Source organism: Musa acuminata, chromosome BXJ3-6 (assembly GCF_036884655.1).
Source record: "Musa acuminata AAA Group cultivar baxijiao chromosome BXJ3-6, Cavendish_Baxijiao_AAA, whole genome shotgun sequence".
Taxonomy (NCBI): Eukaryota; Viridiplantae; Streptophyta; class Magnoliopsida; order Zingiberales; family Musaceae; genus Musa; species Musa acuminata.
Genome location: NC_088354.1, coordinates 7,015,288 through 7,042,958, shown reverse-complemented (window position 1 = coordinate 7,042,958; position 27,671 = coordinate 7,015,288). Strand labels below are relative to the sequence as shown.

The 27,671-nt window shown below is 40.5% G+C and overlaps 4 protein-coding genes and 2 non-coding genes across 6 annotated transcripts; all 6 read left to right on the top strand.

Moving 5' to 3' along the window:
- The first annotated feature begins 129 nt into the window (after positions 1–129).
- On the top strand, positions 130–2,291 carry LOC135641585 (large ribosomal subunit protein uL13w-like). Its single transcript, XM_065157060.1, has 4 exons — positions 130–501; positions 654–770; positions 858–945; positions 1,979–2,291. Exons 1-4 carry the CDS (start codon positions 230–232, stop codon positions 2,120–2,122), a joined length of 621 nt encoding a protein of 206 aa, XP_065013132.1. The 5' UTR covers positions 130–229; the 3' UTR covers positions 2,123–2,291.
- Positions 2,292–7,088: 4,797 nt separating this feature from the next.
- LOC135641586 (NADH dehydrogenase [ubiquinone] 1 alpha subcomplex subunit 8-B-like) lies at positions 7,089–11,705 on the top strand. Its single transcript, XM_065157061.1, has 3 exons — positions 7,089–7,242; positions 7,309–7,517; positions 11,397–11,705. Exons 2-3 carry the CDS (start codon positions 7,330–7,332, stop codon positions 11,530–11,532), a joined length of 324 nt encoding a protein of 107 aa, XP_065013133.1. The 5' UTR covers positions 7,089–7,242; positions 7,309–7,329; the 3' UTR covers positions 11,533–11,705.
- Positions 11,706–15,493: 3,788 nt separating this feature from the next.
- Positions 15,494–18,341, top strand: LOC135640574 (peptide-N4-(N-acetyl-beta-glucosaminyl)asparagine amidase A-like). Its single transcript, XM_065155166.1, has one exon. It carries the CDS (start codon positions 15,561–15,563, stop codon positions 18,084–18,086), a length of 2,526 nt encoding a protein of 841 aa, XP_065011238.1. The 5' UTR covers positions 15,494–15,560; the 3' UTR covers positions 18,087–18,341.
- A 3,191-nt stretch (positions 18,342–21,532) lies between these two features.
- On the top strand, positions 21,533–23,627 carry LOC103987321 (protein LIGHT-DEPENDENT SHORT HYPOCOTYLS 5-like). The gene is made up of 2 exons (XM_009405586.3): positions 21,533–21,683; positions 21,762–23,627. The coding sequence occupies exon 2, from the start codon at positions 22,632–22,634 to the stop codon at positions 23,292–23,294; it is 663 nt and encodes a 220-aa protein (XP_009403861.2). The 5' UTR covers positions 21,533–21,683; positions 21,762–22,631; the 3' UTR covers positions 23,295–23,627.
- Positions 23,628–25,530: 1,903 nt separating this feature from the next.
- TRNAG-GCC (transfer RNA glycine (anticodon GCC)) lies at positions 25,531–25,601 on the top strand. The gene has a single exon. It is a non-coding gene; the product is annotated as a tRNA-Gly (tRNA).
- A 155-nt stretch (positions 25,602–25,756) lies between these two features.
- TRNAG-GCC (transfer RNA glycine (anticodon GCC)) lies at positions 25,757–25,827 on the top strand. The gene has a single exon. It is a non-coding gene; the product is annotated as a tRNA-Gly (tRNA).
- The last annotated feature ends 1,844 nt before the right edge of the window (positions 25,828–27,671 follow it).

Here is a 27,671-nt window from a genome sequence, read left to right as displayed (position 1 = left end):
TGGGTCGGGTTGATGGCCAGTATCTTTGTCAAATGCTTGAAACCCGACCCGACCCGACCCGACTCTATCCACCCGGCCTGACCCATCCCAATTCCCATGTCGAAAAGGGTGGAAATAGGGGACGAGAAAAACCCTAGCCGCCTATCCATATACAGCAACTAGGAAGCGAATCATTGGACTCCTCCGTTTCTTGCTCCTGTAGAGGGACGAGAAGGCGGCATCGCAAATCATGGTTTCGGGTTCGGGGCTATGCGCGAGGCGGGTGGTGGTGGACGCGCGCCACCACATGCTGGGACGGCTGGCGTCGATCGTGGCCAAGGAGCTCCTCAATGGGCAGCGCGTGGTGATCGTCCGCTGTGAGGAGATCTGCCTTTCCGGGGGGCTCGTCCGTCAAAAGATGAAGTACCTCCGCTTTCTCCGCAAGCGCATGAACACCAAGCCCTCTCATGGCCCCATCCACTTCCGCGCCCCCGCCAAGATCCTCTGGCGCACCATCCGCGGGTAATCTCAAAATAATCTTCACATGACATAGAGGACAGGTTGAAGATCTGATTTTGGTGATCGTTAGTATGATAAAAATGCAACCTTGCTGTTTTCTTCTTTGGATCGATTCGGTGGCTAAATGTTCTATCTGTATTCTTGTATCTGTTTAGGATGATTCCTCACAAGACGAAGCGTGGGGCCGCTGCGTTGGCAAGGCTCAAGGCATACGAGGGTGTGCCACCTCCGTATGATAAGATCAAGAGGATGGTTATTCCTGACGCCCTCAAGTATGAAGTATTTGGTTTGATTGATTTCGATTGCAAATGTTTCAATGTTATCTGGTCTTGTTGGTGAAATGGTCAACGTGTTTTTAGGGTATTGAGGCTTCAACCCGGCCATAGATACTGCTTGCTTGGCCGGCTGTCCTCGGAGGTCGGATGGAATTATTATGATACCGTCAAGGTCAGATCAAATTGGCCCTATGCTCTCTTTTATGTTTAAATTATATGCTGTATTTTTTTGCTTACCTGCTTGTGATTACGTTTATGCTGGACTTCAAAAATCTAAGAATCTATTTCGAAGCACATTTGATTTGTGAAAAAGTAATCATAACTTGATATCCACTAATAAAGTTATCATATGTATATATAGTCGACAGCAATGTAGATCGAATCTTTTATATATTTAGGAGAGCCTGTCTTAGGTTGTAATGCATTTATGGTCCTTCATTGTAGATTGAAATGATCAGTTGTTTATTGATTCCCTAATGATGTAAGTGATAACAATGTTTTTGCAAAACTGAATAACCTATGTGCGCAACAGATTTGATCTGTGAATTTCCGAGCTAACATGTTAACTTCTTGTAGAGAATGCTTTGGTTGCACGTTACTCGGATATTTGGGACAATTTCTGGCCCGATGTCCTAGCTTGTGGGAAATGTGATGAATATTTACTTGTTTTTAGAGCCAAGAATTATGCCAAGCTATGGTGACTTGATTTGCTGAATTATTTTATTGTGAAAATTTTCATTTTAAATTCGAAATGTGCTATATTGAACTTTACTATCTATAATTTTCATTTTAATGTTGTTTCTCCATGGTATTAGCCATTTCCCTTTGACGAATTAGATAGAAAAGGCACTTGAAATGTCTCCATGGGCAAACTGAAATTGTTTACTTTTGTGTTCTGGAACCAACAATTAAAAGAGTAAATTTTTCGTTAGTTCATAGCTATCCATAATGTATCACTATTCCACTGTTTGTTTTGACTTCTGGACATTAATTACAATCCTATGTGCCTTCAAAACTATGAAGGTATAGTCACCTTAGAATTTTTCGAGAGTATAACACACTTTTATGATGCATTCTTCAGTTTGTCAATCAGTTACTTTATTTATAGTGCCATATGCTGAGCCGTCAGCTGTCTTTATTGTTGTGCTAAAGCTATATAGATTTTTGTGTGCTTAACTGATCAAAATGCTAATGCTACCGAGCAGGTGCTCGAGGCAAAGAGGAAAGAGAGGGCCGCGGTAGCTTATGAGAGGAGAAAACAGCTTACAAAGCTTAGATTGAAGGCAGAAAAGGCTGCTGGGGATAAGCTTGGTTCTCAGCTTGACATCCTTGCGCCATTGAAGTACTGAGTTGATTGGGTAGTTTTGTCACAACAATATTAGCCATTTTATCATTTTTGTTTGGTTAGACTGAGTTTATCATGGTATGGATGTGTATGCTGCGACATTGGATTTCTTAGTATTGAGCGTTGCATTGGTTGGAAAACGTTGGTCCTTTATTAATTGGTTTCTCCCTTAATTGTTGAATGGGTTAATGCTGATGCTGTGGCTACTTGTGGTTTTATATGCGCACGTCAATCGAAATCGTCACTTGCGAGAGATGCATGAAACCTTTCAGAGTGTGGTGTTAAGCAAGGTGTAATATTTTATTATTTACAGTTCTTTTTATCGATAACTCCCATAATCTTTTTAAAAATATTAAAATAATATTTTGTTATTTACAATTAAGCTTACTATTCATAATATCATTTTTACTGCTGACAATTTTTTTATCATTTTTAAAAAATAATAAAATATTGTTTTTCTTATTTGCAGTCATAATTCTATCTTTTTCTTTTCCCCGCACCCTTAATTCTCCCATCCGATTTGACGCCGGCTGGCAGTGGCGCAGCCCTAGTCTGACGCTTCAGTCTCGGACCGGGGAGCTGTTCAATGATAAGGTAGCTCGAGAGCACATCGAAGTTCCGGCCTGGCCCAATTCATATCTTAAATGCCAGAGAGAGAGGAGGCGAAAAACCCTAGCCGCCCACCCATATACAGTAGCTTGGGATCCCACCGTCGTTCGTGTTCCGAAGCGACTGTACGACTCTGTTTCTTGCTCCGTTTGACGGGTCAAGAAGGCGGCTTGGCCAATCATATGGTTTCGGAGTCTGGGCTGTGCGCGAGGCGGTTGGTGGTGGACGCTCGGCACCACCTGGTGGGACGTTAGCGTCGATCCTGCCCAAGGAACTCCTCTAACGGGCAACCCGTTGTGGCCGTCTGCTGCGAGGAGATCTGCCTTTCCGAGGGGTTCGTCCGCCAAAAGATGAAGTACCTCCGCTTTCTCCGCAAGCGCATGAACTCCGAGCCCTCCCACGGCCCCGTCCACTTTCGCACCCCCGCCAAGATCCTCTGGCGCACCGTCTGCGGGTAATCTCAATCATCTTGACATAACATGATGACAGGTAGAAGATCTGCTTTTGGCAACCCTTGGGACGATAAAAAAAATGCGATCTTGCCTTTTTTTTTTTTTGGATCGTCTCGATGGCTAAATGATCTATCTGTATTCTTATCTCTGTTTGCTCATGATGATTCCTCACAAGACGAAACGTGGAGCCGCTGCATTGGCAAGGCTCAAGGCACACGAGGGGGTGCCACCTCCGTACGATAAGATGAAGAGGATGGTTATTTCGGACGCCCTCAAGTGTAAGTTTTTTGTTTGATTGATTTCGAGTGCAAATGTTTTCGTTATCTGGTCTTGTTGATGAAATGCTCGATGTGTTTTTACGTTATTGAGGTTTCAACCCGTCCATAGATACTGCTTGTTTGGTCGGCTGTCATCTGAGGTTGGATGGAATTAATATGATACCGCTAAGGTCAGATCAAATCGGCGGTATGCTCTCTTTTACGTTTCAATCATAAGCTGTATTTTGTTGCATACTTACTCGGGATAATGTGTATACTCGATTTTTAACATCTAAGAATATATTTCAAAGTATATTTGATTTGTGAAAAAGTGATGATAACTTGATACTTGCTAATATTGCTAATAAAGGGTATGTTGGACCTTTCATATATATATATATAATGTCAATAAAGATATAATCTTTTTTTATATTCAGGAGGGCCTGTCTTAGACTGTAGTGAATTTATATTTTTTGATTGTAGAATGAAATGATCAATTGTTTATTAGGGGTGTTTAAACGTATTCGAATCAAATCAACTCAAAAAATTGGTTTGGTTCAGTTAAGAAAAGGTAGTTCAAACTGGAACAAGTTCGGGCCCACCTAACCTAATTGGTTCAAAACTGATTAATCTAACTTGGTTAGTCGGTTTTTAATTTCCAGAAATTAAAAAAACATTTTTAAAATGAATCGATTCGGTTCAGTGAATTGAACCAGAGTCTTGGTCCAATTGGGTTGGCTACTTTAAAAAAGTTCCCGTCACAATTGTCACCTTAAACATTCTCAAAAGGTTCCTGTATAGCATCCAATCAAATGCATTAACAAGAATTAAGGCGAGAAAAGGAGGGTGATATAGACAAGAATGCACATTTTTCTCATACCTTTCGCTCTTTTGGACTGGTTTGAACTGGCTGAGGCCTTGACATAATGAAGTCGATCGGGCTGATGTTTTTTAAATTAAAATGGGTTTGGTAAGGTCCGAACCAATTAACAGAATCAAAGAATAGTACCCTTCCAAACTGGAACCATTTGTGGTCCTCAAAATCGAACTATTGATGGACCGGTTTGAACCGAACCAATTCAGAACAGGTTTGGTTCAGCTTTGGTTCCGTTTGAACACTTCTATTGTTTATTGATTCCTTACTGATGTAAGTGGTAATAAAGTTTTTGCAAAACTTAAAAACCTATGTCCACAGTATATTTGTTCTGTGAGCATTTTCGAGCTACCACAGTATATTTGAAGAGATTGCTTTTGTTGCATATTGCTATGATATTTGCAACAATGTGTGGTCTGATGTCCTAGTTTGAGGGAAATGTTATACATATTTACTTGTCTTTAGAATTAAGAATCATGGTAAACAACAGTGACTTGATTTACTGAATTATTTTATTATGAAAATTTTCATTTGAAATTTGATGTTATATAGAACTTTCCTATCAACATATTTCTATGTTGAAGTGCTTTGTAATGGAAATAACTAATTTAGTGATGCGTCCATAGCAATGTTTTGAATGTTACTGTTGTTTGTCCATGGCTGTAGCCATTTCCATTTGACAAGTCAGATAGAAAAGACACTTCAAATGTCTCCTTGGGCATATTGAATTTGTTTACTTCTTCTGCCTGGCTTCTTGCATCCCTTCTTTGGTTATGCTTTAGATTGTGGAGATGCTGCATGACGGCATGAAAGAGGAGTTGGATCTCTTTTCTTTTCCTGTTTCCTCTCATAAAAGTCATGAATTTCTTTTATTTATGGTGATCGATTTTGAGCGCTTCCTGCTAACTTTGTACACTATTTTGCAACTTTCTGAAGCATGAAATCTCTAGATGATGAACTGATTATAAGCTATGGACTAATGTCCCATGAAGCCTTTGTCATAGTTACACTGATAGAGTTTCATGCTCTTATCATCATCTTCCTTTTCTCATGTCATGGATTGTGTCTCGATAGAAATTTTGTTTCATTCTTGCCGAATAAAATAATTGTGTTATGGTTTCACTGTTTGCCTCTTCTCTTCTCCGAATGATGATGAAATGTGATTTGATGCGATGGATGACATCCATATGAAGTTCATGTCATAGTTACACTGACAGAGAAGCATTTCTTGTTTTACTTTGTATAAAAATTACTTTGTTTTTTGATTCATAGTGCAGAATTGATTGTCATTGGAATTTCACATGTTTTTCTTTGATGTTCAATCTTTTTGCTTGATTCATATTATAGAATTGATCATCATGGGAATTTCACATGCTTGATTTGTGAGCTTCTGTTTTACCTGCTACTAATTGATTGCAGTTTTGAAAACCTGCTGGACTGCACTCTGTGGATGTTATTGGGCCCAGTGTATGGGGATAAGCCTGATGGAGCTGCAGAGGGCGCAAGTCTAGTGGGTTGACTTGAGAGATCAGTTTCCTCAATGGGCCCATTTATTAGTTGACTCTCATAAAAGTCTTACATTTATTTTATTTATGGTGATTGATTTTGAGCGCTTTTGACTAATTTCCAAAAACATTTTGCAAATTTCAGACGCTAGAAATCTCTTAGATGATGAATTGATTATGAGTTATGGACAGACGTCTTATGAAGTTTTTGTCATTGACCAATAAGAGTTTCATGCTCATCATCAAAAATTTTATTTGATTCTTACTGAATAGAATATTTGACATTGTTTCGCTGTTAACCTCTTCTCTTCTCTGAATGATTTGAAGCGATGGATGACATCCATATGAAGCCATTGTCATGGTTCCATTGACAGAAGTATTTCTTGTTTTATGGGGCACAAATATTTCTTTGCTATTCAATTCATCGTACAGACTGATTGTCATAGGAATTTTACATGTTTTTCCACTACTGTTCAATCTTTTTGCTCGATTCATCTTAGAGAATCGATCATCATGCTTGTTTCGTGAGCTCCTGTTTTTACCTGCTAATGAACAGATTGCAGTTATGAAAAATATGAAATTTTTCTGTACTGCACTCCATGCATGTTATTGGGCTCCGTATGGGGACAAGGCCTATGGAGCTCCAGAGGGGATGTCAAGTGGGGTGAGTTGGACCGGAGTTCACTTAACTCGTTATCTTGTTTCCTGCGCCAGCTAGTTCTTGTCATGGCGCGAAAGAGGAGTTGGATCTCTTTTCCTTTCCTGTTTCGTGTAGCATTTTGCAAATTCCAATGCATGAAATCCTTAGATGATGAACTGATTACAAGTTATGGACAAACGTCCCATGGAGCCCGTCATAGTGACACAGAGCTCTCGTCCTTTTCTCATGTCATGAAGTGACTCGCAAGAAATTTTGGACCATTATAGACAAATCCTCATTCCTCGTGTGTGTTATCCTTTTCCAGTCTATTTTAGGCGATAACACTGCTTTGTTAGAACATTTGTCGTATTCTGGGAATCGAATAATTTTAAGAATTACAGGACGAGGAAAACTCGTGATGCTTACCAAAAGATGCGTGATCACATAGTGTTTAAGAAATATTAGGAACCTCATCGTGTAATGGATGTTCTTAAAAAGAATGAACTATACTAAGTCCAAGTGGCGTGTGTGTCCAATCTTCCGTCCATCTAACATATATATACAGGAAGGAATAATGACTCGGGCTGGGTAGACAAGAACGTGCTTCCTCGGCATCTCCTCTCGGTTGGGCTTCGATAAGGCCTGATAGCCCAATTAAAGGCCACAATACCAATGGTCTTCCTTCTTTCCTCGACTCTGCCACCGGGTCAGGAGCAGCATCGGCTAGCCCACCCCACACGCGGTCCTCCACTTTGCGATCAAGAAGGCGGCAAGGCTACGGAAAAAGGTAAGCTCAATTCTAACACTAGATAAGGGATCCCCTCATCCTCCGACCGTGGCCTCGGTTTCGCAGGGCGAACAGGGCGGGGTCGACATGTCGAGCGCCGTCGACGCGGCGGGGGAGCCGATCCCGACTTCGGCGGTCCTCATGGCGGCTGCCAAGCACATCGCGGCGCGGTGCCGAGCCGAGAACGTGGCCTTCATCAAGTGCAAGAAGAAGGACCCTAACCCGGAGAAATGCCTCGATAAGGGCCGCCAGGTCACGAGCTGCGTCCTAAACCTGTAAGGATCCCACTCCATTTATTTAATTTTCAATTTGACTTCTGTTCTCTTGTGATTTGGTCGGTAGGTAATTCGTTCAGTTGATCCACTTTTTATCTGTTCCCTTTGTGTTTCTCGTTCGTCTCTATAGGAGGATCAGATGGCGGTAGCCATTCGTGTTAAAATTGGGCCTCGTAGTTTGTACAGAAGAAGAAACTAGGTTGGAATTGCTACGTTTATTGTATCTGAATGATTTGCTGTAAGTTTCTGTCGTTTCTACCTTCTTCTGTATTGTATAAGATATTGCTCCGCTCCACAAATTCATTAGCTCTGTGGTGTCATCAATTCTGTTGTGAAACTATTATGCCAGTCGTGACAACTGATCTTGATTTCTTCGACGACCAAGGGTAGGCTGGGATCATCAAGAAATTGGGATTAAACAACTGATCTTGCCAATCATGGCAGGACTTGGGATACCTAAGGGTTTTTAACCCTGGACTGCATCAATAATGTAGCTATTTGTTTGTGCTCTTGCTCCAATCTAGAAACTAGTCCTTAGCCCACCGTAAGCATTCTATCTTCCGGTTGCCATGCTTTACAAAATCAAGATTGTATTATGTACCTAGATCACTCTTAATAGAGCAGCATGTAGTTGTATTCCCATTGGTGTCTAGAAGAAGATGTAGTTGTATAGGATCAATAACTAGATATAAAATTTGGTAGATGAAGAGCATGTCCCAGGATGACAAGCATTATGACTCACCGATAATGAGGAGGAAAGGAAAGGTACCAGCTTTTTGTTTTTTGTTTCTTTAAAGTGCAATTACGTGCATGATGCATGGGTAATTAGTTGCATTATCACAAATGTTTTGCATCAATGCACATAGAAAAGATGAGAGATGGCAAAAATGAAGTTACTTTTGGGTCAAATCCTGGACAAGAAAAGCACTCTTACCTCATCAGCTAAAAACAATGTTGTAAATGTTGCAGATTCACCATGGATATTCGCAAACTATAACAACAATGGTAACTACAAGAAGAACCATTGCTACCATGAAAGAATCTTAAATACCAACCACTTATGGCTGTAATTCAAGATCTATGTTCCTTGTTTCGAAAATCCTTTGTGGCTATGGAGAATCAATTTATTGATTTACCTGATAACAGATGTATAACTGGAGGAAAATTAGGGTGTTGTTGTGTGTTATGTAATAGGCTAGTAAGGAAGACAAGTAGTTTGATCGGATAGTGATTCACCTGAAGCTAATGTGACTTAAGCAGTGATCCTGGGCAACTTTTTTTCTTTTGTTACTTGAAAAGAAGTTTACATCAACTACTTGGTGACTGATTTACATCTCTTTCCAAGATCAATCTTGTCATGGATGATGGACCCTGCATTGTATCTAGTCTTGCAAATCAGGTGCACCAATTCGTAGCCTTGAGTCCTTGACCTTGGCATAACGCAACTGGACATGGTTTGACCTTTTCCAAGTTTAAGCCACTAGAACTGGTAACTACCGATGCAAGTGGTTTTCCAAAATGGAACACACTCATCATGATCAAATCCAGGTTTGAAATCTCTGTTTCTTAATATTTTGAAAAATATTATAAAAGGGAACGTAAGACATCTTATGTGTTCTCTTGAATAGTGACTAACTCATCACTTGATTCTAGGACTCATGAAGCCATATGTCGAAACATTTTTGTGAAAAAGGACTGGTAGTACCTGAATTTAAAAAGTTGGAGTTATTCAAGTATCATTCAAACAAAAAGTCATGCGTTGAAGGTTATCTTTTACAAATGTGCTACGCTGCACAGATTAATCTTTACATATGAAGAACTTTGAGTTGGGTTGGTAAAGATATCCTCAATATCCAACGAAAAGTCATTTGGAATAGGAAAAAAAATTGTATACATAATTTTAATGCACCCATATGAATGGACATGTAGCTGGAAATCGGCGATATTCTTTTTTTCTCAATCTTATTGTCTCTCTCTTTTAGCTCTTTTGATGCATGTATACATAAGTAGAAAATGTTAATATAAAAAAGGATCAAGACGCAGGTAGCACTGCAGCCATAAAGTGCCATCTACCATTTTGCATCATCAATGGTTCTTTTTTTGGTTCTTTTGTATGCTACAACAATGTGACATTTTCCAAGTTTGTATTGTATTTCTTGACTACTTTAGAAAATTTATCTATTATTTTCACTGGTTCAGTCTCTTGTTAGGCTCAACCACATTTTTACTAATCTGCAATCAATTATATTAATTTGAATATTTACAAAGTCCTCGTAACTTTGGCTTTTACACTTATTTTGATTGCTTCAGGTTGAGTATTTGTTCTGTATATACTTGGTCAAAATTATTATATTTCGCGTGTTAAAAATTGGCGGAATGATTTGATCACAAAGCCCTTGGTGATGCTCCAAATTGTTAGTGCTAACTATTTTGTCGTTGGAAACATTAATATGGTTTTCAAAGGGCAAAATTCATCTTCATTCAACTTTCTAACCATCCTTGGAATACATTTTTCATTTCTACTGCTCTAATGGGAGATCCGTACTCATACACTCTATTAAATGTACCACTAATACATACGTAGGTACCTTCTATACATTGTAACATAAAAATAATTTTCCTACAATAATTATCCTGAAAAACCTTTATTTCATTTCCAAATTCCAACAGTCTTGTTCATCAGTCTATTGCACTATGCAACAAGTATCATATTATCCTTGGAGTTTATTCTCTGACTGGATTGTGGAGGTTGCGTATAGGTTTTTGTACTTAGATATGCTTAGGAGTGTTGAGAACTAAAGATTGATTCTGGATTACTTTGTAAACAGAGAAACAAAAAGACATACTAATGCTTTTAGGATTTCTTTCTATTATTTGTCATTGAAAAATTTTCTTTCCTTTTTGATTCTCTTTCCTTAATGTTGTGTCTGTCACCTTTTGGGAGATGTGTTGGTTTGGGGAGCATGTTGCAGGCAAGGTGTGAGCCCGACATCCAGTGAGCAGTTGTTTGTGAACTTGTTACTGTTCGTTCAACCTTCTAAAGTCCTTGTTTTCATCCTTCCTCTCTTTTCTCTCACGCACGTAAGGTGCTCGTTGAATTGCTTGTGAAGCTTCCCTTTTCGCGAGACATCGGGACTTGTCCGCCGCTAGTTTTCGAACTAATCAACTTTCTCTTTTACAGGTCCTTCGGGACCTGAGTGAGGTTGCAAATTGGCTAACTCTTTGCGGACACATATCGCACGGACGCGTCACGACTTAGGTAATTCCAGCTAAGTCCGTGACATTGTGGTGCATAAGACAAATAACTCGAAACCATGATGACACAATGCTAGCAAAAGGGAGATAGCCATGTAATAATAGCTTAAGAAAACCATTGGCATCACAATTTATGAATCTTAAAGCCTGACTACGTCGTGATATACTAGTAAATATATATTTTTCCCTTTTTTGCCATCCATGTAGAAGAAATCTGTAACCAATGGCTGAAGTTGGAAAATTACTTTAGCCACATTGATCTCAAGGATTCACAAGTTGTACGGCACATGGCCATTTATATTAGAAAATTGCTTGCTGTCACTTGTGATCATTCTGCAACTTGATCTGCTTCAATTTGGTTGATTCTGTTATTTTATATAAATGATTGCAAATCTGTTCCTATTCTTTATTCAACATTTGATTTCCTAATGAGTAGGACATCGTCTTTTTCATATTATCTGCTTATACATGGTTTATCGGTGTATAGTGGTGAAATGAAATCTCTGCAAGAAGTTTCTATATTTCTTTAACCACTAGGCTGTTAACTGTTAATCAGCTCAACTTTTTTCCCAAAAAATAGGTAGGCAACTAACTTATCAATTAATGATGATCCGTCACTTGCAGGCTGAAGGAGCTCCACCAGAAGTGCCCAAAAGAGATGGATGCATATGCAGGCTGCATGTATTACTACACTAATGAGTTTGACTTGTGCCGCAAAGAGCAGGAAGCATTTGAGAAGGCATGCCCAGTATCAGAATAGTCCTGGGACATTGCTTCCCATCCTCGTCTTCAAATAATTCATGACAAACCCAACCTATGAATTCCTCTGTTGCTTTTTGCCACCGAAGAAACTATATGTGAGCTCAAATTGCATTTTCGTTAGTGTCTGCATCAGTAGACTTTATTCGTGAAATTGCATTTCTTTTGAACTAATGTGGCTCAAAATACTTTCCTCAGTGTTAGCAAGAAAAATAATCTCACAGGACAGAGTAGTTGCCTGCCAATTTATTTATTAGATCACAAATCAAAAGTATTTTCGGTGAAGGGACCATTAAAGACTATTTTGAGATTTGGAGGATGGTTTTCTTAACTATGTTTATATTGACTCCCTGTGAATTTGATAACTTCATTAATATATCTCATCTGTTCTGATTGTTCAAGGTGTTAGGGGTTCGGATCTAACTTGGACACACATTTCAACCTTGTCATTGACTCGACATTAGGGAACAAACTGCTTCAAGGGAGACCCTTTTGCAAAAGCTAAGTTGGGAGCGTGTCTAATAAATGTGCAAAAACTATGTTAGAGGCATGCCGGCGATCGAGGTGGAAATTAATTCTCCGTAGATTTGATGATTATTATTGCATTATTAACAGTGAAATGTGTGCCAAATCATCGGGTATGTAGTTATTATATCACAATTTCTACCAACGGAAGGGCTTACTAGTTGATGTCAGTGGTTGAATGGGTCCACGAGTAGATAATGTACGAGAACAACTATTTAATCGACAAGATAGTCCGACGAGAACAACTATTTAACCGACATGATAGTCCGACGAGAATATGAGGAGATCATAATCTCTATCCTTAATGTTCGTGTCCAATTTATGGTCAGTCATATTATCCTTTCAATTGAATCTCCATCTCTAACTCAGATTGTCATGTTATCCTTTCAATTGAATCTCCATCTTCAACTCATGGTTGTTACGTTATCCTTTCAATTGAATTGAATCGTCAGACAAATGAAAGGTTTTGGATTGAATCTTCATCTCCAACTCATGGTTGTCATGTTATCCTTTCAATTGAATCTACATCTCGTTGTCATGTTATCCTTTCAATTGAATTGAATTATCAGGCAAATGATGTTATCCTTTCAATTGAATTGAATTATCAGGCAAATGATGTTATCCTTTCAATTGAATTGAATCGTCAAGCAAATGAAAGGCCTTGGATCAGAATTCAAGAGTTGCTTGCCTTATATGACGATGTTCAACCCTTGTTCCTTTGAAATTATTTTAGCTTTAGAACATCTTTTTTTTTCTTCAGTTTTTTTTCTTTCCCTTCTCTCCTTCAATCCTTCCTAACCTCACTTTCTCATCATCTACGTAAATATCGAGGTGAACAAGATTTACCCCTTTGAAGGTATTTTTTACACATGATGGAACCCAACAAACTACGAGTCACTTCTTTTAACTCGGAGACCCGCTTTAATTCCGAAGGCCTTGATTTGATAAACATTATTATATATCAAATTATTATTTTTGCACCTATACAAGTGCACCAAAGGTGGTGCTTCAGTTTCCTCTCGATCTTTTTTTTTCTTTTTTTTTAGATCTTCCAAAGCTTGGGAGATCTTAGATAGTGTTATCATGTGCCATTTATTAGGAATATCATAGTCTCGGCATTACCCTTACATTGACTTTATGACATATATGCTACAATGTGTAACTTAGATATTCGACTTTCTTTCAATATGAAATTAGTGTAAGGTGCGAGAAACTTTGAGTTCCAACAAAAGTCGAAAGGAAATGTTTTCTTATGTTTCTTTGAGATGTGACCTTTTATCATTGCCTAAGACACCCGAAAGTTTGCCAATGCCCCACTCACCCCAAGCTGAAAAGAGACAATTGCCCATCCATATCATTTTTTGTCCAAGTCCTTATCTACTATTGAGATGAGTGAATAGTTACTTGCAAAGGTCAAACTCAGCCCTGACATCAGTAATCAAGTTTTCACATTTTTATTTCCAAATGTTGACACTCTTTTAGCTGATATAATTTTTTATTTTTATTTTTTTTGGGGATAAAAATGGATTTTGCTGGAAGGCTCTCTTGCATTGTCAACAAGAGGAAAGACAAGGAAAATACGAGGGCAAGAAAAAGGGATATCAACCACTAGAAACTTCATCTTAATTATTTTAGGATAGACAATCAAAATTAAAAGTAACATAAAAATATGCTATAATAATGAGAGTGATCGAGTCATCCATAAAGCCACTCAGAAGAAGAGGGTCATTCCCTACGCTTCCCACCAAAATCAAAATTGGAACATGGAGAATTGGATCATTATAGTGCCCCAATGAAGCTCCTTTATGATTGTCTTATGACATGTTTAAATATGACTCTCCTTTTAATGTTAATTTATTTAGTTAGATTTTTAATATTTTATGGGCTCATATTCAACCTAGGCTTACTTTTGAACCTCGCCATGAACTCATATTGGGGAGCGAAGCAATTCGAGAGAGACCACTTGCTAAGAGTACGTCAGGATAAATGCTCAACTAATGCTTAGGTTTGAAAAGATTAAGATGAATCAAGAATAATTGAAAGGTACTCCACTTGAGCTTAAACACGCGCTTGGGATGGAGTAATCATTGAGTCGAGATGGAAATTATCTCTCGAGGTGATTAAGTTTATTCGATAGTCAGTCAGTATGGAATAGTGAGGATTTATAATGATTGAATCATCGAGTCTATCATTATAGCGTAACAGTTTTCGTTAACGTTGGGCTCACTAGTTGACACAATGGTTGAATGAACCTTAGTAATAGCGTTAAGTCGATAATTCTCTAGGACAACTATTTATTCGATATGTTAGTCTAACATGACACGTGATGTGTTGTTGATTTATCTTATCAGTATTCATTGTTTCGATTTCTTAATATTTTAAACATATTATGACGAGTAATAGCTATCAATCAGGATGGGTGACGGATTCTAAATCAAAACTTTTGCAATTATAATATTCACATCAGTAAGTATTTATTTGTGCACGTATTATTTTTTTCAAAAAATATAAGATATTATCATTACACTAAAGATATTTATACATGGATTCCAACGAGAGATCTATACAACATTAATAATTCTATTTTTATCTAATGGAAAGACCATCGGCGCTCAACATTACCTTTCAAATCGAGTTCGGTTGTTCCGTCTGCTAACTGATCGGTCACGAGGCGTATGACTATTGGAAGCATAAAGAACAGAAATCTCTTCAAAATTCTCGGGAAAGAGAGAGCTTATTATTGGAGAATAGATGTGTCGTAGATGATGAGTCAGCACGGCTTGATCCACAGGTCAATGTCGGGAGTCTTCTGTCGGTTGAGCTGGATGTCGAAGTGGGCCAGTCGAGAGTCTTCTGTCGGTTGAGCTGGATGTCGAGATGGGCCGAGCCTTTGCGACAGGATGAGGATTAACGTTTTTTCGATCCAGGCACCATCTATGTTGAGCAGCGTCTCTCGTCTCCTTATCACTTACAAACCAACCGATTGTTATTTGGGAGCACGCGAATCGCACGGTCACAAGTTTATGAACAGGCTCATTTGGCTCTCTGTTTCGACCTCTAAATGAGCGAAAAAAATCCTTTCTTAATAGAATGAATTTTAATTTTCGGAAAAAGATGCAAATAGGCGACTTGGAGGGGGGAATGCAACGGGATTCAGAAATCCTTGGATTCTTTACACCGCCGGAAAAAATCTACAGTCCGGCTGCACCGCCACCACGGTCCGCCAGGAACCATCGGGGAAGCATCTCACCCCTCTTCTTACACCTTCTCCAACTTGTTGTAGAAAACATCAAAATATAAATTATTATTATTATATTGTGGTTAAAAATCAACATCGTACGGTGACTGTAGTTCTCACATTTTAAACACCCCTCCCTCGCCGGTGTTGAAGGAACGTATTTATACTCTTCCGACTCCTTCCCCCAGTCGTCATCCCACCAGCCAGCGAGAATACCAAACCCACCACCGCTCCACCCCATAGCGCCACCCGATTATAGATCAAAGATGCATCTCACCCGCCTTCCACTCTTCTCATGTATTTTTCTTCTCCTCACAAGTGCCGTCAAAGCATTGCCTCTGGACCCAACCTGCCTTCCTACGGGTTTCACTTGCTCTCCGCTGCCTTCGCCTTCGCCTTCGCCGGTGCCTCCTCCCTTGTCTTCAGCGCCCGAGTTGTTACCTCCCTCGTTGACGCCATCACCGTCCCTACCACCCTTACCATCACCACCATCGACACCATCACCCTTGTTACCACCAGCTTCGCCACCACCGCCATCACCTGCGTTGCCACCATCGTCATCGTTATCGCCATCATCAATTTCACCATTATTACCACCATCAGATTCACCTGCGTCGTCGGCGACACCAATGCCGCCACCGATTCCATCACCATCACCAACACCGTCACTTCCTTTTCCACCTCCATCGCCGGTGGCACCACCATCGCCAATAATTCCATCGCCAACACCATCACTACCTTTTCCACCCACATTGCCAGCAGTACCGTCGTCCCCAATTCTATCACCATCACCAGCACCCTCACCTCTCTCACCTCCATCACCGCCACCCATACCCACACCCTCACCCTCACCTTTTTCACCTCCATCACCAACACCCTCACCTCTCTCACCTCCATCACCGCCACCCATACCGACACCCTCACCCTCACCTTTTTCACCTCCATCACCAACACCCTCACCTCTCTCACCTCCATCACCACCACCCTCATCCTCACCTTTTTCACCTCCGTCACCAACACCCACACCTTCACCTTTTCCACCTCCAGAACCATCACCGTTGGCACCAGCGTCGCCAATAATTCCGTCGCCACCGCTGCCACCGTCTCCTTGGCCAGAGACAATGGTTGAGTACTTCGACCCCACCCTACCGCCTATCCTCCCCGCTCATGACCCAAAGTGCTCTGTCCCAATCCTCTTGCGGGACTTCGCCAACGCTGTTGGCGCTCCGCCAATCCATGCGAACTACAAGCCGCCGTTGAACTGCCCCGCCCCCTGGTCCCGGGTCATCCTCGAGCTCTCTGGTTCAGCTTCTGACGCTCAAAAGGACCGTATCGCCGCCGTCTGGCTCGGCGGTGCCGAGATCCTCCGGACCACCACTCCGCTCCCTATGGCTCCCGGCGCCTTTTGGCACGTCCATAAGGACATCACCCGCTACACGTCGCTCCTCCACATTGCCAACTCTTTCTCGATGATGCTAGACAACTCCTTTACCACCTTGCCGGGCGTCTACACCATCAACGTTACTCTCCACTTCTACCGCGGCCCCCTTTGCGGCAGCGTAATGCAATCAAACACGGAAACAACAGAGGCGAAGCTAAATTCTGTTCTCACTGCTTATCCAATCATCAAAGGTATCTACCGAGATCCGGCTGATCTCATTATCCCGATATCGAACGGTACCGGTGGCGCTGGCTTCTGGTTTCGGATTGAGAATGAGACTGATGTGCACACAACGGCCGTAGTCATCCCCAACAACACCTACCGCGCGGTGCTGGAGGTCTACGTATCCCACCACGGCGGCGACGAGTACTGGTACGCCAACCCCCTCCGCTCGGGAGACCTCCAGCTGAAGCCCGACGGCCTTGAGTCTGCAAAGCCGAACGGCGGCTTCCGCCAGGTAGTCGCCACCATTGATGGGCGCTACGTCGGCTCCGCGTTGCCGTTTCCTGTCATCTACCCGAGCTCAATCAATCCGTTCTTTTGGGCGCCGGTGACGCCCATCGGCGCCTATGACCACCCGTCCTACGATCTCGAGCTCACTCCGTTCATTAGCCTTCTCCTCGATAGCAAGCCGCACGAGTTCGGGCTCACAGTTCGAGACAGCCAGCCATACTGGCTGGTGTCAGCCAATCTCCACCTATGGCTTGACGCGTGGTCTGACGCCGTTGAGGCAGGTTTGCTCCGCTACAAAGCACCACCACTCCGGTTGAGCCGGCAGGCCGACTGGGAGGCCAATGAAGGCAAGTCGGAGATCGAGGGGCAGGTCACTATACGATTCTCCGGTTGGGTTAACTCATACAGAGGAAATATAACCACCAGCGTCAGGCATAGAATCAAGTTCAAAAGTCACGTTGAGGTGGAGGAGAACGGCGAGTCGAAGAACATCGAGGTGGAGAGCAGGTCGAGGACAAATGTGAGGACCGTCAAGGATCACAAAGTGCTGCAGAGGGCGGCGATGGACATGGAGGCGCCGCTAGAGATGACGGTGATCACCACCAATGGCGGCGGCCGGTCGCTGTTCCACAAGACGAAGCTGGTGCACCAGCTGAAGGAGACGCGGAGCTTGATCGAGGGGAAGAATGCGGCGTTCAGCACGCTCGCCGACCGGCAAGAATCGGAGGGCTCGGTGCTGACGGAGGACGGCGCGGCGCTATGGGGGAAAGGCGACACTAAGTCGACGTACAAATTCCGCGATGAAAAATCGTGTTACATGCGGACGGTAAACATGATCGGAGGGAAGGTCGAGGAGGACGAGGAGACGGCCTCATGCGTGGCGGTGGCTGCATCTTGATGAGGAAAGCTAAGAACTGGTGCGCCAGCAGACGTTAGAGACAATAAAGCATGTAGTAATGTATTTTTGTTTAGCTTGGCCGAAGGAGTATCTCCTCTCGGCTCTCGAATTCGCTTCTTCTTCTTCTTCTTCTTCTTCTTCTTCTTCTTCTTCTTCTCCTCCTTCTTCCTTCTCCATGTCATGGTTTGTACCTCAACCAATGTCGTCTTTTACCATTTCCCATATATATTTGCCGTGGTTAGTTTTGGTTCCAAATCTCCATTCGTGTTTTCCTCATATGGTTACCGTCGTCACTGTATGATATATGATATACTGATAGGGAACAAAAAGAAACAAATAACTTTCACAAAATATTATTATGTAATTTAATCAATAATTAATTCACCAATAGGATATTTAATATATTTAATTTTTTTAAAAAAATAATATTTTAAATCTAAATAATATATATATATTAATCTCAATATATATAGTAATTTTAATAGATTAATTACATAATTTAATTGATCCATCATACCTCTACTATATAATTCTGAAAAATTAAGAGATAATCATCATATGTTATTTTTTTATCATAATTAAATATTTTATCAAATATCTTTTTTATGCTCGTATAATTTATAAAAATTTAAATTTTATATGTATTTTAAAAACATGACTTATTAACATAAAATGCTAGCATACTTTTCATAACAACATACATGTATTTCAAATCACATAAAATACTAATGATATTTTTCAAATTAAAGTATAACTAATGTCATGTATCAAATTACATATATTTTTATAATGAAAGCATAAGTATAACTAATGTCATGTATCAAAGTATAAAATATTTTAGTACAAAGATTTCCATCCATATAAATATAATTAAGGGTTCATAAATATAAATAAAACTAAGATGTACATATTAGAACAAAAGTTATAGTAGTATCAATGGTTAAGACTATATTATATCCCGTGACAATGTCTAGAACCACGTTTAACCTTCTTAGTGTATGTAATATATATTTCTTTATGTCAAGACTTAAAAGAAATTAATTTTTAAAATATATTTAAATGTATAACTATCATAGCCATTCTAATCAGAAAGCTATCATGTGACTAAAAATAATAAATCAATAATTCTTTTATAAATTAAGAGTTGTAACAAATCTTTTTCCATGTCATTTCTAATTGATGCAATTATATATCATTTAAAATTAATGATATGTATAATCTTTTTAAAATATAATATCGAACACATATTTTCATATGAATCAGAAAACATAAATCAATAAAAAAATACCGATAACACAACAAATAACTATTTCACTCCACCATGTCATCCACGATTGAGTTAAGTATAGGAACCAGGGTCTGCCGTATCGAACTGTATCATCCGATACGAGCGGTATGTACCGGTCCGATAGGTTATCGATACGCGGATTGCCTGTTACCGGTCCGAGTGTACTGTAGCACTGTAGCAGTGCTACATTACTCGGCACACCTAGGTGTACCGCTCGGTATACCATACCGTACCGTACCGGTACCGAGCCCAGGTCGAAATACCGATATGATACGGTATTACGAACCTTGATAGGAACTACTTTATAACTTCTAGATTATAGGATACTTCGTAAAACATGTCTATAACTATCTAAAACATGATAATTATCTAGATAACTAGTATGAATCAATTCTAAATGTACTCTCTTTTTTTTTTCGTTTAAACCTTTTCTATTGCTTTCTCCCTTCTTGTTTTGCCCCCTCTCTCTCTCTCTCTCCCTCGCGCTCCCACGAAGCCTCTCTTTTTATACTTTTTGCAATTTAGTTCATATACTTTCTATTTTCACATCCAATTCCTTTGGTAAAATTTAGATGTTATACGATACCTCCTCCTCCTCTTTCAAGAGGAGAAGGCCTGTGAGCCGCACTGTACCAACAAAATAGCACTCCACGGCTCATCAGTCGACTACGAGACATGATGATACTATGACACGGATTTGGCAGTGGAACATGTGGCCATGGGTCTACTCTTTTGATTGGACGATCCCAACTCTAGAGAAGCATCCGATGATCTTAACCATTGAAGGACTGGATCCATCTATAGCAAGTTTGGAGACTATATATGTTCCCATCCATCTCTTTGCTCGCCGTTGGATGACGCTGGAGGCATGGATATCGCGTTCTCGGGCTCCTGGACGACGGCAAGGGCGCCGCCCATGCCGACGCCTCTTTGGCGACCTCAACGTGGAAGAAAATGATTTTGATTCTGGAACCGTGATAACACCATGAAGACGATGCACAGGCGTGATATATTTCCAATCTTAGCTGGACCATCGGAGGAAAGGAAGGAAACAAGTCGTGAAACTTTGTCGACATCACCACTGATAATGGGTTAACCAGTCAAACATCCTGGACACAATTTGCCTGTTTAACCAAAGCCATCTACTAGGGATGCTATTTTGACGATGGAAGCGTTGGCTGTGAGGTTTGCTTGGGCATCACCGATGCCAACACGAACGCGTTGAGAATAATTTTGATGAAGCAACTTACGATGATACTACGCACTCCTCAACCATGCGCAGTCTTTGCCAGATTCCAATTACACAGCCTAAAACGCAGATGAGGTTCTTCGACTGTGCTTTACAAGATGATATTAAACATGAGATGCTATGCTAACCTGTTGAGAAATGTCTTTGCCAGATAGACCGATAGCTTTGCTTGCATGACACCTGAAATTATTGGAGGAATCTCTTGCGTTCCAGATAAATTACAAAACCGCAATAATGTGTCCAAAAATAGGGAGATTTGTGGGGTTGGCATTTGCCACTCTAGGGATTTGGGAAGGACTGAGCACCAGCATTGGATTCTGCTGCCCAACTTCAAGCACTATTTGGTACAAGATTGCCATTTCTAAGTGCAAGAAGAAGGAGGTAGCCCAACCATCAAGCACATCATCTGTTGGCTTCATGTGCTCCGGCTGATCATAAGCAACAAAGGATAAGCTTCTTTTATCGCCAGATTCATATTCTCATTAATCTTGAAATGAGTAGATTTTTCTTTGCTTAAAACCCGTACAATGTAGCAAACTTGGCCATTAAATAGTAGTGGGTTGCTAATCACGCTGACCCATAAATCATATTATACCTCAGCGGTGTTAAGTGGCAGGCCCATTAGATGATACCTATTCTCTAGCATTCGCTAAACTACTGTTGTCTTCGTCCTTTCAAACAATTTGTAGATTCTCGATCATCTATTTCTCATTAGTTATTTCTCCTCCGTTTGGTGTGTGGTGCGATGGTATGGACACACCACTCCGTCTGGTGCAAAGTTTGTCTCCGCCATGGATCGAAAAGGCATGCAGAAGATTTCTTTTCTTTTCTATAGGCTATAGTGAGGACTCTTGAGTGCACATTTAAACTCTTGAGTGATCGATAAATTTGTTGAATGATATGCAGCCTTCATCCCCAGATGCTGAAGAAATTCCTACTCCTTATTGCCAAAGGCATTTCTACTCTCCACAAACCACGATTCGTGGTTGCCAAAAAATGATGATGATGATAGAGTCTACGTTATCCACATCCCTCCCTTGTTTAAACATGCACAGAGACAGTAAGCAGCTTCCATTATTCGCTCGCATTTCCACTCTCCCGTGTTCCTATCTTTATTTGCTCAGTATCCTCGGTGCAGGAACAACCAGAGTTGAATTTGTGTCCTTCCTCCCAGCTCTCAACTAATCGAGCTTAAACTCGATGCCAGGTTAAGTAATCAAGGTTGGTTAGTGTGGAGAGAATCGGTTTCCATCTTTAATCGGTTCTTTTATTAGCCTAAACGCGAAGTCATTTTGTGATGGACACGATATGCTCGGATCTTTCTTTCTTAGGCAAGTGAAATTTCCATGTCGCCTCTTGACAAAGATCAGACACTTTAATTTCGAATAAAAGCTAATGAGGTAGTCCAAACAGAACCTGAATTTTATATTGAGGTCAAAATCAATGATGTAATTAGTCATGTTTGCAGCAAAAATATTGCTAGTTCGATAGAGCAGTAGCGAATAAGAATTAGCATTCGAACAGTCACTCTATCTCGAATTAGGTTTTCTTTTCTTGTTTTTTACTCTTCATTTAAACTCGCTTCCATTGATGTCGAGCTTAATTTTGATTCAGCTCATGCCTAACATATCGATTCCAGCAGTGTTTCACCTTAGTGTCTTGTATGATCTCACACGTAAACCAGGGCTTCAAAGAAATGGTATTTGAAGCAAACTTTAGGGCTACACCACCTCCGTATGTATTCCCTATGAATGACATAAAAGATTGTCCTACATCTCAACCCACCATAGAGGGCCACCTACTTGATTACATCTCAACTCTACAGCAACACTTGGTCTCTCTCACTCTCTTCACCAACTTTTCCTCGCAAGCTCGACTCTATAGAACAAGAAGAAAGGAGTGGAGAGCAAGAGGGGTTTGAGGGAAAACGGATGCATCGCTTTGCAGTGTCCCAAACAGTAGCAGGTCGATAGAGAACAAGAGGGAAGGGAATTAATTCCACTGGTCTATGGAACCAGAAACCCAATCGGTCTCCGGCGGTGGAGGCGACGTCCCAACTCCACCTCCGCCTTGTCAACCTCAGCAGCAGCAGCAGCAGAAGCCAAGCCGGTACGAGTCGCAGAAGAGGCGGGACTGGAACGCTTTTCTACAATATCTGGCGAACCACAAGCCGCCGCTGACGCTGGCGAGGTGCGGCGGTGTGCACGTGGTGGAGTTCTTGAAGTACCTGGACCAGTTCGGGAAGACGAAGGTGCACACGCATGGGTGCAACTACTTCGGCCACCCGAGGCCGCCGGGGCCATGCGAGTGTCCCACGAAGCAGGCTTGGGGCTCGCTCGACGCCCTCATCGGGCGACTCCGGGCGGCCTACGACGAGAACGGAGGCGGCCGCCCGGAGTCCAATCCCTTCGGTGCCAGGGCTGTCAAAGCTCACCTCCGGGAAGTCAGGGAAAGCCAGGCAAAAGCTCGTGGCGTGGCCTATGAGAAGAAGAAGCGGAAGCAGCGCCTGCCCTTCACCGTAGGGGAAGGGAGCTCGAGAGGTGCAGAGGATAATATCACTAGTACTGCTCCAGTGACGGTGGCAACAAAGGTGAAGCCGGAGACTGCTTCCGCTAGCGCTTCTAGTTCTACTGGAAGGGATCCAGATCCAGGGAGTTGGTCGGCTTCATGAGTGCAGATTTCTCTCTCCTCTATATTTTACTTTCAGTGCATCCTAGTTATTCTTGGTTAAGCTGTTAGAAGTAGAGGGTAACAGTTAAGCTTGCGACTCAACGACACAGTTTTTCCTTGTGTTCTAAGGAAGACATGTATATAAAGAAGTTCTTGACCAGTTAGAATTTAGGAGTTTTCTTGGGGTTTGACATGCCTCTTCCTCTACTCCTCATCCTTAATTTTGAACTGAGATACGAGGGGAGGGCACCAAAACTCTATTGATCGATGTCTCTTTCTTAATTATTTGATAAATTAGCGTTGTAGTCAGCGTGCATGTTGCAGTAAACTCTTGTGGTTGTTTGTATCGGAAAGAGCATGCTGTGAATTAAGTAAGTCCATCGGTTTGCGCATGTTTTAGTTTCTCATCTGGCAATCAGTTGGTGTTCTTCGGTGATTGTATCCTTGAAAGCAAATTAACTACTGAAGTATTACAAACTCTGCTGCTGCTGCTACCGCTGCTTTGATCTATCTGGTTCATTTTCGTGCTACACTTGCGTGGTTGCGAGAGCAAAGTCTTTTTTCTTTTATTTGACATTCTTCTTCAAGCAAGATGATATAAATCCCCCCTTCCTCTTCATCAGATTATACAGCTATCGCTATATGGCATCGTTATCGTTTTAAAAGCTATATATGCTGCCAATATTCGTAAAAAAATGTATCCCATCCGTGTCTCCAACATCGAATATATTAGGCAGACTTTGTTGCGTAATTGAAATTTTGATCTTTACCTGACGTCAAAATTCTTGACCTTTGGAGAGCACACAAAAGTCTGTATCTAAAGGGTTTCAGAGAGAGAATCTGCATGCTTTTCCCTGAAAACATAAAGTGCATTTAAATAATACCTAGTGTTCAAACCAATATGAATACTGGAACGTAATACGTGATATAGCATTTTTTTTTTCCTTCTGTTTCCTGTATTAATATATTGGTGGAACCCTACTAGCTCTGGTGATATCCAACAAATTCACCTAAGATTCAGTGCCCCTCACCTTAATTATCATGACGTACGATGCCATGAAACACTATGATCATGAGATATAAAAAGAACCATTACGGAAAAGAATAATAAGTATTTGATCCATTCAGTGATGGTCGACGGAGATCATAGAGATAGATGTTGTAAGTGTACATACATATAGTGCCGGAGATCATCATCACCCGGAATAAGTTGTGCACACCATGAACCAGGCTCTTTCTTGTTACCGATCCAACATCAAAGGCAACAAACAGCAGCAAAGACAGACACCTTTTGCCGCTGTGGATGCTGGCCGAGGACGTTTGGCTTTGTGGGTGTGCTCAATGCTGAAGGAGAGCCTCGCCTCCGATAACACAAGTTGCCGGTTCCTTGCAAGGATAAAAGTAGTAGTTGTGAAAAGACGCGAGACGAGGGCACATCAGCTGTGTGGTTGGAGGGTGCTTATTCTTTAAATAACGCACAAACATTTGCCTCCAAGCAATTCGATCGCCACCTCCAATTAAGAAAGTAAACAAAAGGTTGCTGTCATGCCCGACTTGTGGAGCACCTGAAGGAAATCAACATCTGCCGGGCTCTTTCTGCAGAAGATCGTACATCAACCATGGTGGAAAGATGCGCATCAGAATTGACTAAGACAGAAAAATTAAAGAAATAAATTTACAAACCAACTAATAAGCAAAAAATTAGTAATCTTTTTGTTTATGTTCACGAAGAATATTTATTTTTTAAATATATAAATTAATTATAAAATTAATTAAATATAATAAATTCATATTATATACTCTTTTACATAGATTTGAAGAATTTTTCTCTCAGGTTTTTCTAGATCTATTAGAGAAAAACTTTCCAAGTATATCTAAAATATTTTTTTATCTCTTATTTTTAGAAGAATTAAATCATAATTCTCGTGACTCTTTTTCATATAAGGATTCGTCATCTTCTCAGGATACTGGCTCTATAATCCTAAGTTACTTATCAATCCTGAAAAATTATGATCTCAATGACTATAAAAGATCATATTATTAATGAAAATAATTAGAACTTATAATTTTACTTTTGTTGTTGGTGATAAAAGGATCTTAGTAACCATCTGATAAGATGGTGAAAATTCTTAGTTAATTATTTGATTTAAATCTAAAAATATCTATTTGATTATCAAAGATGATTCTATTATTGCTTAATTTTATAATAATATTTAAGAGAAGACTCTAAACATCCGGCACCAGTGGTCTAGTGGTAGAATAGTACCCTGCCACGGTACAGACCCGGGTTCGATTCCCGGCTGGTGCAGATGCTTATATTTTTGTTTTGGCCTGCTACAATCGTCAAGCTAAACAAATCTAGCGAGCTGAAGCCGCTACCGCTAAGTTAATGGCAAGGCGTTGTAGGCTGTGGCCCCTATCAAGAAAAGAGTTAAATATTTAAGAGAAGACTCTACACATCCGGCACCAGTGGTCTAGTGGTAGAATAGTACCCTGCCACGGTACAGACCCGGGTTCGATTCCCGGCTGGTGCAGATGCTTATATTTTTGTTTTGGCCTGCTACAATTGTCAAGCTAAACAAATCTAGCGAGCTGAAGCCGCTACCGCTAAGTTAATGGCAGGGCGTTGTAGGCTGTGGCCCCGATCAAGAAAAGAGCTAAATATGAATGAATTATGATGCGATAAGAAGAAGAGTTGACAAGACTGATAACTTGCGCAAGAAATTGCAGACAAGTGTTGGGATCCTACATATGAATGATGATATGCAGATACCATGAATCCCATTCAACTGATTCCTTCTTCTCTTTGTGCACCATGCAGGGTATGTAGAGGGCCAGCTCTAGATTCAGGATTTAGAGTCCTCGGCCACCATGGCGAGGATGTCTTTCACCGGGTTCCAAGAAAAGGGGAAAAAAGGGAAAAGCACAGGACCGGGTTCCAGTTTGTGACATTGATCTGCGCTGTCAAAGCAACAACGCAAATCAAGAAAAGGGGAAAAAGGGAAAAAGCACAGGAAGCAAGCAATCAAGATTCTTAACAAGATAACGAAGTGATCTACGCTGTCAAAGCAAATCAAGAAAAGGGGAAATGGAAACGCAAAGGAAGAAAGATATCAAGATTCTTAACAAGATAACGAAGTGAAAAGAGGGTTAGGGTTTTGATCTGCGCCAACCACGCGGATCAAAAGAAGGCAAACACACAAGCAAAGAAAGAAATCAAGAAGACTAGTGAAGACAACTGGACGAAAAGAGGGTTAGGCTTTCGTCGATCGATCGACATGGAATATAATGGGACTTACCCGAATCGGAGATGAGGGGATTGCCCCGACGCCACCGGCTTCCATCTCGACCTCTTCCTCCACCGTGACAATTTCTTGATACACACACATCGAGATCTGAGATCGAGTGGCTTCCTGGGAAGCGAGGGCGGGAAGGGAAGGGAAGGGGGTTTGAATCAGACTCGGAGGTGGGCGTGCATGAATCAAAGAGTGATACGAGAAACATTTCCTATCAATCAAAGTGTGATACATGCTTGGATCATAAGTTGTCATGTTAGAATAAAATATAATGAAATGTATCAAAATTGACATTTAAAAGTAATCCCTTTCATAAGAGGTCAGAACCATAAATACATTATTCAGCTACATGGGTAATTTTTATTTTTTTTCATATTTAATATATTTATTATCTATATAAACAACAGTATCAAATGAATCTCATCAACCGGGCTACTTACATATTCTCCCATGTTAGTTATTATCTTTATATTTTTAAAAATTATATTCGAATTTCTATACTTATAAAATTAAAATAAACTCTGTTTCTCCTCACGTCGTCGTCGATTCTATTGATGAAAATATCGCTTATACTATAACACATGAAAAATATCATCAAAAGAATGTTAAAAAATAATTTTACAATGATATTCTTAGCAGTCGAGAAACCAACAACTCCACAACTTCACCTTCTAACAAAATATCTAAAAACATAAAAAAAAAATTAGAACAATTCAATACCATTGTTTCATTTAGTTTTTCAACAAAATCCCTTTTTTTTCTCCTGAATTTTTTTCTTTGGATGATGAGAATACTAGCACTATGAAACTATATTTTTAACACTATTTTATTTTTTATATATGGCAGTATATGTGGTATTTCTGTTAGTAGAGCTAACAAGAAGAAACATGATTAAATATTTTATTTTTTAAATATATAAAATATTAATATAATATTAAAAAAATATAAAAATTAAGATGATAAAAAAGAATTAATTACAAGAAATAATATGTAATTAGTCTTGAACCGTTATATATCTACAAATCGGGCATTACTCCGAACAGCCTTCTAAGCTGGAACTATGGGCCAAACTTTGACGGCCT

Coding starts and splice junctions, on each gene's coding strand:
- LOC135641586 (XM_065157061.1), top strand. CDS start 7,330: ATGTCGAGCGCCGTCGACGCGGCGGGGGAGCCGATCCCGACTTCGGCG. Junction 7,518..11,396: donor ACGAGCTGCGTCCTAAACCT/GTAAGGATCCCA, acceptor CGTCACTTGCAG/GCTGAAGGAGCTCCACCAGA.
- LOC135641585 (XM_065157060.1), top strand. CDS start 230: ATGGTTTCGGGTTCGGGGCTATGCGCGAGGCGGGTGGTGGTGGACGCG. Junction 502..653: donor CTCTGGCGCACCATCCGCGG/GTAATCTCAAAA, acceptor GTATCTGTTTAG/GATGATTCCTCACAAGACGA. Junction 946..1,978: donor ATTATTATGATACCGTCAAG/GTCAGATCAAAT, acceptor GCTACCGAGCAG/GTGCTCGAGGCAAAGAGGAA.
- LOC135640574 (XM_065155166.1), top strand. CDS start 15,561: ATGCATCTCACCCGCCTTCCACTCTTCTCATGTATTTTTCTTCTCCTC.
- LOC103987321 (XM_009405586.3), top strand. CDS start 22,632: ATGGAACCAGAAACCCAATCGGTCTCCGGCGGTGGAGGCGACGTCCCA.